Genomic DNA, 10,006 nt, shown 5'->3' on the forward strand with positions numbered 1-10,006 from the left:
TATGCGCACTTAATCACTAATATAAGCCCAAAACCCTAAAATCAGGGCTTTACAGTTTAGACGAACCCTCCATCTCACCTTCAACAGATGAGGTTACACAATCAAATGGATGCCACCTTCTAGATTCAATTTGAAGAATCAAAATGTGCTGTAAGTCATAATGCATTCATTTTTCTTTCAATTGTTTCATTAATTTGAATTTGCTCGAGAACCCATGATTAAAGCAGCGATTTTTATCTTAATCTTTCGCAGAATCCTTATCTGGGTACTGTGAATTTTGCTATGCTGATTCGTGGAATCAATAATAACAGGCTATTTTCGATCTCTAACATGATTTCTGAACTTCATTATGTGCTGTGCCCACCGACTGTTTGTAAAAATGCCTGTACCGGAAATGGACCGCCTTTCGTGTCGGTTAAAAGGAGAAACTTTTGTGCTTCAGAGCCTGCACCTCAAGTAAAAACCGGAGTCGTTTATTCCCATCAAACACAAGGCAGTGTCAACGGTAATCGAGTTTCACGGCTTGTGAGAACCGAGGCACAAACTGCACTTTTTGATTATTTGCATTTTACCAGAGGCTTCCATTTCACCGATGCGGAGTACATGAGCAAGAACTCGCCTCATTTTATTCAAAACTTGTTGTCTGTGGTTGATAATGAGCAAGATGTATCACGGGCTTTGTCTAAGTACTTTCGTTACAATCCGATTAATGAGTATGAACCGTTCTTGGAGAGTTTAGGTTTGAATCCTGTCGAGTTTCCGTCACTGCTTCCCAAATCATTGATATTTTTGGGTGATGATAACCTCTTGCTTGATAATTTTCATGCTTTGTGTGGTTACGGGATCCCGAGAACAAAGATTGGCAATATGTATAAGGAAGCAAAGGAGATATTTGGATATGATCATGGTGTTTTATCTACGAAACTTAAGGCTTATGAGAAATTAGGGTTAAGTAAATCAACAGTAATCAAACTAGTAACATGTTGCCCATCACTCTTGACCCACGTTGATGATAAGTTTCTCACTGTTCTTGACAAGCTGAAAGGTTTCGGGTTTGGAAACGAATGGATCGGTAGTTACATACCTGAGAGAACCACTTTGAATTGGGATAGAATGTTGGACACCATGAGTTTTCTTGTGCAAGTCGGTTACAAAAATAAACAGATGAAAACTCTGTTTCTTGATAGCCCCACGCTACTGTTTGAAGGCTCGGGCAAACAGATATACGTGCTGGTCGGTCAATTGCTAAAGCTAGGGCTCAAAATGAACCAAATTTACAACCTTTTTTCAAAAAACCCCCGAACTTTATCATTAAAGTGTGTAAAGAATCTTTCGACAGCAGTGTGTTTCTTGGTTGAAATCAAGATGGAAACGGAAGTAATTGCAAGCATTGTTACTACCCATATGGAAGTTCTTGGTTCTAATTCATTAAAAGGGCCATTAACCGTTATGAACAGTTTGAAAATCAGAGAAGATGAGCTACGTGGCGCTATAAAGAAAGACCCTTTAATGTTGATCAATTTGGCTACTAAATCCGATGCTAAAACAACCGCTAATCAAGATTCAAATACATTTGTTGAAAGAAAAAACTTTTTGCTAAGATTGGGTTATATTGAAAACTCTGATGAGTTATCAAAAGCTCTAAAAAAGTTTCGTGGCAGAGGAGACCAGCTACAAGAAAGATTTGATTGTTTAGTGCAAGCAGGACTTGATTATAATGCGGTTTCAGGTATGATTAAGCGGGCCCCGTCTGTGTTAAACCAGACAAAAGATCTTCTTGAGAAAAAGCTTGATTGTTTGCAGAATCGGTTAGGTTATCCACTGGACGCGGTTGTGGTGTTTCCATCATACTTGTGTTATGATATTCAGAGGATTAATTTAAGGTTTTCTATGTATTTGTGGTTATTGGAGAGAGGTGCAGCCAAGCCTAAGTTATCATTGAGCACCATTCTTGCATGTTCTGATGCCAGGTTTGTGAAATATTTTGTTCATATTCATCCTGAAGGTGTTTCCACATGGGAGAATTTGAAAAGTACATTTAATTCAAATTAATATTTGATACCTAATTTTAGTTTCTCATGTTGTTATATACGATTATATTGCTTATTTTCTCATAGTTTGTTGTACAATTGATCCCTTTAGTTCATTTTCCTTGGCGTTGGGTATGTGTGTGTGTATGAAGTCGGGAGCTCGAGAATTACATGTTTCCAAATCACGCTTAACATATTTTATGTTAACGTTACAATGACTGCCGTTAAGCACTTCAGTTACTTTTTAAAATTACAGTTTTACTCTTACCCCCAAAGGACCAATTCTGTAATTTTTATAGTTTTATTTTATTTTTATTTTTTTTTACTGCAATTGGTAAATGACGAAATCTGTTACAAAAAGTTAACATACTGATGTTAAGCATTATTTTAGAAGGTGAATGATGAAACCTGCAATTCATATAAACGTAAAAGACTTTGTGTGTAATTTTGGCTTTGTTTATTATGTTTTAATTGTTTTTATGTTATATTTATTTTGTAATTTTGTCTTTGTTTATTATGTTTTTTACTTTTTGTATATGACATATCATAGTTATCAAATATGCTAGGCGCACTCAAGGTGTATGGCCTCGCTTGGGCCTAGGCGCAAAGCAAAAAAAGGAGAGGGTAAAAAGCGCATTTAAATAAAACATAAAAAATATATTATGTATATGAAAAATAATACTATTCTTCAAATAATTTGAAGTAAACAAAAGCAATGATATAACATTTAATATCATTTAATTGGTATCAAAAGTTTTAAAATAGTCAGATTTAAATGTAATTCCAAACCTTGGAATAACAAAATGTATCAATATTAAGCCTTTGACATTTTCTAGATCTAAGTTTCAATAGCGCTTCTTGTGTTTCTTTTGCTTGGCTTTTATCTTCTCATGTTCTTGGCAGACAATGCCAAAGCACTCGTCTAGGAACTAAAAGCGCATTTATTAAGTCTCGCCTCAAAAATGGGCCTAGGCGCAAGAAGCGACGGCTTTTAATAACTATGTGACATATATAATATATATAAATTCAGCTTGATTCGAGTTTTTAGCCAAATTGGCTCACAAGCAGCTCCATTGTTTACATCTCTATTTGGAAGTGAAGTTTCGGTAGGAGATGATGTGAGGTGGGTTAGGCCTTAGGCTATGTGTAGTGGAGGGGCTATGAAATAGAACGATTTTTGTATGTGGTGTCCGGTAAGTAAATGAAGAATTTTTGTTTTAAGGTTTAGGGTTTAGGGCCCACTACACACACCCTTTGAGACTAGACCGCATCTGGGCTCAATCACAAGCACTACACGCACCATTTATACACATCTTGTAGTCTAGGCTTCAACTTATCAATCTATAAAAACATTCGAGTAATTTTTTTTTATATTCAACATAACTTCAGTTTTGAATCTTAAATTGGCATACATTGGTTTTTATGTCACTTTTGAATCTTAAATTGGCATACATTGGTTTCTGTGTTAGCTCCAAATTTGCGATTTTGACTATCAATTTGAATGCTTAATGAGACCGAGGGCAATGAGATGAAATTTATTCTCTTGTTTGTTGGCTGCTTTTGAAATGAATACTTAAGGGCATTCCCAGTGGTTTCTTTATATTTTAGAGATGGTTAAAAATGGTTGTGAGAGAAGTAGAGAGAAAATGTTACTGTTCATGGTTAAATTTGGAGAAACACACTGTTCACATCTATAATTTTATAATGTTTTTTAAAGTGGTTGTGAGTGAAGGAGAGGGAAAAAGTAATGATAAAAGTATAAAAATATATTATTTAATTGAAAATGAGAGAGAAAATATAGTGTTTTTAGTGTAATTATAGAGATGAAAATGGAGAATGGATTGGGAATGCTTTAAGAGCATTCTCATCCCACCCCCTATCCCTAAACTAAAAATTACATTAAAACTCACTACATTTTCTCTCTTTATTTTAATTAAATAATACTTTTTATACCTTTTCTCTTTCCCTCACTCACAACTACTTTCAAAATATATTAAAAAATTATAGGGGGTGAACAGTAACTTTCTAATTATACAGAAAAATCACTACTTTTTATAAAATATAAAAACTCTTCACTCACAACACCCTGAATCACTCTCTAAATTATAAAAACACCCCTCACATAAAATAAGGGGTTGGATGAGAATGCTCTAAGTTGATGGATTTGGAATCTTTATATATATTTTTAAGGCATGTAAAACTACTCAATACCCGGAAGGCAACCTATCATTATGGGAAAACCTTATTAAATAAGGTTTCAAATACAAGAACATAAAGTTCTCAAGCCTGAGCCATTACCTCATACGATTAGACTGATTGGACTATTTTTGTGTATATACAAAAGAGAAATTATAAGAATTAATCAATGAATATTGCACGTCTTTAATCTATTTAATTTTTTAATAATTTTTCTCTAATAATTTGTATTTGTTAACTAATACTAATAGGCAGCTTTAATTTGTATCTTAACATCCCTACATAAATTAACCTAAAACTGTATTTATTTAATATCATAAATAAAGTATACTAAGTGTCATTACTATACCGGTATCATCGTGAATCGAATTCATACAGAATGAATAACATCAATACTAATGTTGGTATTATCGAAACCAGTGTTTTTTGTTTTATGGTATTCAGTTGATGTGAAGTACATGTTGATATTCCTTTGTTAGAAGAACAACGAGAAGGAAGAAAATGATTTGTTTAAGCCAAGTTTCATGGAAAAGGATTCTCTGAAATCATTAATGAGGTTTAATAAAGAAGTGTTAGAGCGTGCGGAGCCAGAAGTCATTGAAAGCTAGAAAGAAGAAAGTGAATATGATAAAAGCCTTATAAGATAAGGGAAAGGTAAAGTTAAAGAAGATGCAATTGACATTTAGTCCAACGACTTAGGGAATGAAAGGTAGAGCTTGGGCCCTTTAAGGTCGTAGGTTTGATCCCGACTCCGGAGGTTTTACCACAATTGTGTGGGTTTCTCTAGAACTAGGTGACACGGTGGTGGTCAATGCGCTAAAGTACGTGCTTCTCTTATAGGGGATGTCCAGTGTGTACCCCTTCATTGTGGTGGTGTGATTTCGGTCGATCTTTGCTGTTTAAAAAAATGAAAGAAAAAGATATCATGTTCTATTGTAGGAAAACAAGTCCAATGAAACATTACAATTCACAACATTGAACTCTTAACCTTCAATGATCCTACAAACAGTAGACTCAGGAACGTGAAGAAGATTAAATACTACCAAAAGAAGTTTGTAAATATCAAATGAAGCATGAAGATTTGAAAGATCGAAACAAGTTTAGGTGAAAGTATTGAAAATACTACCGAAAGAACTTTGATATTGAGTTATCTAATTAATTAAGGATGATGACGTGGGTAACCTTACCCACTCATAAGTCAGGGAATCTTAGGAGTCAAGAAGCAGCAAGCACAAGCTGCTAGACCAGGAAGCTCGAAGCTTCCTCAACAAGATTCCAAAGTTGACCAGGGAAACTCCTCGCTACAGTAAGCCTCAGAGAAGTCAACATAAAGCTGAAACCTGCCATAAAGCAAGAATGTCAACATGGCAGACAAAAGCAGAACACAAGTTACATGAAAATGGTATTACTTATCTGCATGAGCTGAAAGAGGAATGCACCCTTTAAGAAGCTTAAGCTTCCCAAGAGAAGCTTTCGATTGTCTATAAAAGGAACATTCTGGTCAAAGGTTGCGGCGCAGCTTGTTGCCCGCTTACCTGCCACTTCATTGTAAATCGTTTGGTTGTTTTTGATTATTAATGAAGTTATATATACTAAGTTGACCTAAAAAAAAAGGTAACATCCATTCTCATTCATCTGATTTCTCTCTATTCTCTCTTCATACTTATAGCATGTTTTGGATTGAGTTTGAAAAATGCTTATTGGCTTATTGGTGTTTTCAAAAAACCAATAAGTTAAAATGTGTTTGGCAATCACAAAAATCCTTTTTATTTTAGCTGCACTCATGCTACCTGGTATGACATATCCTCAGATGGCTGCACTCATGATGTCTCAGTATGGCCAACCATGGTCGGGAAGCTTATAGTGACAAGCTTCTCAAGGCTTCCTAGCTATGAGCCAACTTGTGGTAACTCAGGCTTCAAGTATCGCCACCACCAGCGCGGGTGACTTAATACACTTGGAACCTTACCAACCTTACAAGCCTTCGACCTTGTCATGCTTCTCTGAGCAAATAGCGAACTTTGAGTTTGAAACGAAGGTTAAGATGCCAACTAACATAAAGACTTATGATAGAACAGAAGATTTTGAAGATCACATTCAGATCTTCACGGGAGAAACTACTGTAGAGAGGTGGAATAATGTCGAGGGTTGCCATATGTTCATGCAAACCTTGATGAGACCTACTAGACTTTGGTTCAACACGGAAGCTTTAGACCACAAGCTCCTAGCTTCCAGGCCACATGACAAAAGAAACATTTTCCAGCTCTTGGGCTTCATTATAACAAGCCCAAAACAGCAAAATGGGTAATGCATTGGTCTATGAAGAGGCATGCTGCTGAGCCCAAAAGCATTAAAAACCCAGGGGGAACATCATGAAGAAAAAGAGTTAAGTTACAAGCACTCATTATTGCAATCTGAATACTTCTGACTAGGGGGCTGATGACGTGGGTACCCTTACCCCACTCCTAAGTTAGGGAAGCTTAGGAGTCAAGAAGCAGCAAGCACAAGCTACTAGACTAGGAAGCTCGAAGCTTTCTCAACAAGATTCCTAAGTTGACCATGGAAGTTCCCTGCTACAATAAACCTCAGAGAACTCCCCTCTAATGTGACATAATGCTGAAGCCTGCCATAAATCAAGGATGTCGACATGGAAGACAAAAGCAGAACACAAGTTACATGAAAATGGCATTACTTTTCTGCATGATCTGAAAGAGGAGTTGACCCTTGCCCTTTTAAGAAGTTTAAGCTTCCCCAAGAAAAGCTTCCGATTGCCTATAAAAGGAACACTTCAGTCAAAGGTAACATCCATTCTCATTCATCTGATTTATCTCTATTCTCTCTTCATACTTACTCCTACCACCTCATTATCATATCATATCACTGATTCTCATACCGGAGGTTGATCGTAGGAGACCCCTCCGACGGTGAGACTAACCGGTCGTGGGGTTTTTTTTTTTTTTTTACCTTAGAAGGTTAGGAAGCTCTATCAGTGGCATACTCTTCGACCGTCGTATCTTTATTGTTAGCTATACTCGTTGTAGCGACAAAGGAATAAACAATCCAACTTGTTTGTGTCGAACTTAGACCTTCAAGTGTGTATTTAAAGTTACACAACCATCAATAGTTTTACCCATGCACTTGTGTTAAACAAGACCATCACCAATAGAGTAGCTCTAAGGCAGTGTTTTAGTGTGTCACATGACATATGGCCAACCAAAAATGGCTTCTCTTTAATCTTTTTTCTTTCATTTCTCCTGTCCCCCCTCACAAACCTATTCTTAGAGATTCTTCAACAAGAATCTTATCACATATTCTTTACTCCACATCACCACCTCTCTTCACATCACATTCTCTATCTTCTAACAACATAAAAAAATCTCCTATTGAAGATGATCTAAGAATGGGGTTTGGGGGGCGGGGAGGGTAGAGGAGAGAGGAAATAGAAGAGATGAGAGAGAAGCTATTTTTGATGGGTCATATGTCACGTGACACACACACACACACACACAAAACCTATTTAAGACCATGCGTAGTCAAAACTCTCAACCCTTAGGCATTTTACGCCACGTGGCGTCCAATCAGCTTTTCAGATTTCTTCCCATGAACGTAATTATTTAGTGGAAGTTAGGACTATGAACATGGTTATGTACATAGTCATCTAATAGAAACCGTATTACTACATTTGGTTGTCTATGACTGTTTACCTTTAAATGAGTTCGAATATTCAAAACCGGGGCAATGTTTATAGCTATCTAATAGAAGTCACATGTACATGTTAATTCTATATTGTTTAATCAATTTGTTTAGTTAGCTTTTCCGCTCAATGTTTCATTTATTTAATTTATTATTCTTAACTTCAATGTTTTATCCATGTTGTCATTGATAACATAAGCTTGTCATTTGTTTATCGTCTTATTATTTCAAGAATTTACTCTATTTTGTTGTCTTCATCTATTTTGACATCAAAAGTCTCATTCATTTATTTTGTTATTCTTGACCCCCCCCCCAAAGTTTTTTTTATCTATTCTTGAAACCCCAATGTTTTCATTTATCATTGCTATTATTGACTTCAAGAGTTTTGTTTATGTTTGTTTTAGTTTTGACTATGATAGTTCGTTATTCATGATTTCAAAGTTTTCATATATTTATCTTGACATACAAAAGTTTATTTTATTTATTGTTTGTCTTATAATCCAAACAACGGGATAAACCATGTAGACCATGTGATGATCTACATAATTATGGATGATGCTAAACATTAATCAGAGGAATAATAAACAATAATCAAGGCAACTATGGAATAATAAAACTCAACAAACAATCCTAAGTATCATACACTAAATAATAAAACCATAATGATAAATAAATCCCAAATCAAATCACAACGTCAAAATAGGTTCATCATAACCCTAGGTAGTCAATAATGTTTAGCCTAGCATCATAAAATCAAACTAAACAATCATAGAAGAATTCATGGTGTAAAACAAGATAAACGAAAGATTAAAGGCGATAAAAGTGGTCTTCGTTGTTGAATGATAAGCACGTTACCGTATGATTACAAGCCTCCAAAACCTCCAAAAGATCTCCTCTTGAGCTCTGAAATTCGTCCCAACCGACTAGGGTCTTCAGGTTATACTTAGGGTTAAATTTAGAGTTGTTTAAATAGGTTTTCAAGACCCAAAATCATCAAAAATCGAAAGTTCTGGAAAAAAGTGGTGCGGCTCCGCTCCCCTCTTTCCGTGCGGCACTCCGGCTGGGGGGGGGGGTGGTCTGGTCTGGTCCGGTTCACTCCTGGTTTGGTCCGATTCGTTTCCTGATGCTCAGGTTCGCCGGTTTAGCTTATTTAAGCTTGTTTTTCGCTCTTTTTAACCACGAACAAGTATCGGGACCTACATTATTCAAATATGTTAGTAATATACAAATTCTAATAAAACCAGACATAAACTAATAAAATATTATATAAAATGTACAAGGGATTTATGTATATTAAGCATTATATCAAATATCCCCACATTTATCTTTTTTTCGTCCCTGAAAAAGTCTAATTGCAATGGGTTCAGAATGGGAGAAATACAGTCTTAAAAACATATTAGGTTATCTTAAAATTTAGAACAACGCAAAAACTGTAATCACCGATATTGTTGTACACTTAAACCCTGCCTTTGTGTTTACCAGGACAAGTAAGATCCAACCATTTATTATTATTATTATTATTATTATTATTATTATTATTATTATTATTATTATATAATCTAGTGGAACCCACAATCAAGACCCGTTTTATATTAGATTTTACCGGATCAAACCATCCCAACTTGTCTTAAACCTCATAAATAGCAGATTAAAACTTTGTTGCACATTTTTCATGAATAGCTAAGACGATCAATGTCACACCCCAACCTAAGGCGGAAATGTCGTGACGTGATCCGATTGCTCACAGCTCGAAGATACTATCATAATATAAATGTGATAATATCTATTTAATTATTTTATTTCAAATGTGCACACAGTATTCAAATACAACAAAACAATTCAAATGAATAAATATAACAAGTTAAATTCACGTTTTGTCTTCAAGAAAACCCTAAGGTCTTTCTAAGTGTCCATCCTTCAACTCAAGAAACTTGCATGTGCGTAGAAAATGGAGTTTTGTCAACAAACATGTTAAGTGAGATGATCACCAATTTTGACACAACAAATAGTTATATAATAAATAAATAATAAATGATAAGTGTTAAATGCGCAAACCAATCTACGTGGTAATAATAAATCAAACCTTA

The 10,006-nt window shown here is 35.3% G+C and overlaps 1 protein-coding gene across 1 annotated transcript; it reads left to right on the forward strand.

Annotated features, from left to right (window-relative positions):
* The first annotated feature begins 276 nt into the window (after positions 1 to 276).
* Positions 277 to 2,159, forward strand: LOC143542741 (transcription termination factor MTEF18, mitochondrial-like). The gene has a single exon (XM_077035267.1). It carries the CDS (start codon positions 283 to 285, stop codon positions 2,050 to 2,052), a length of 1,770 nt encoding a protein of 589 aa, XP_076891382.1. The 5' UTR covers positions 277 to 282; the 3' UTR covers positions 2,053 to 2,159.
* The last annotated feature ends 7,847 nt before the right edge of the window (positions 2,160 to 10,006 follow it).

The sequence above is a fragment of the Bidens hawaiensis genome, unplaced genomic scaffold (genome assembly GCF_021521415.1).
Source record: "Bidens hawaiensis isolate Kalapana, Puna unplaced genomic scaffold, B.hawaiensis_p1.1 tig00012955_1, whole genome shotgun sequence".
NCBI lineage: Eukaryota > Viridiplantae > Streptophyta > Magnoliopsida > Asterales > Asteraceae > Bidens > Bidens hawaiensis.

Excerpts from the sequence above, each read along its gene's own strand:
- LOC143542741 (XM_077035267.1), top strand. The coding sequence starts at position 283 with ATGCTGATTCGTGGAATCAATAATAACAGGCTATTTTCGATCTCTAAC.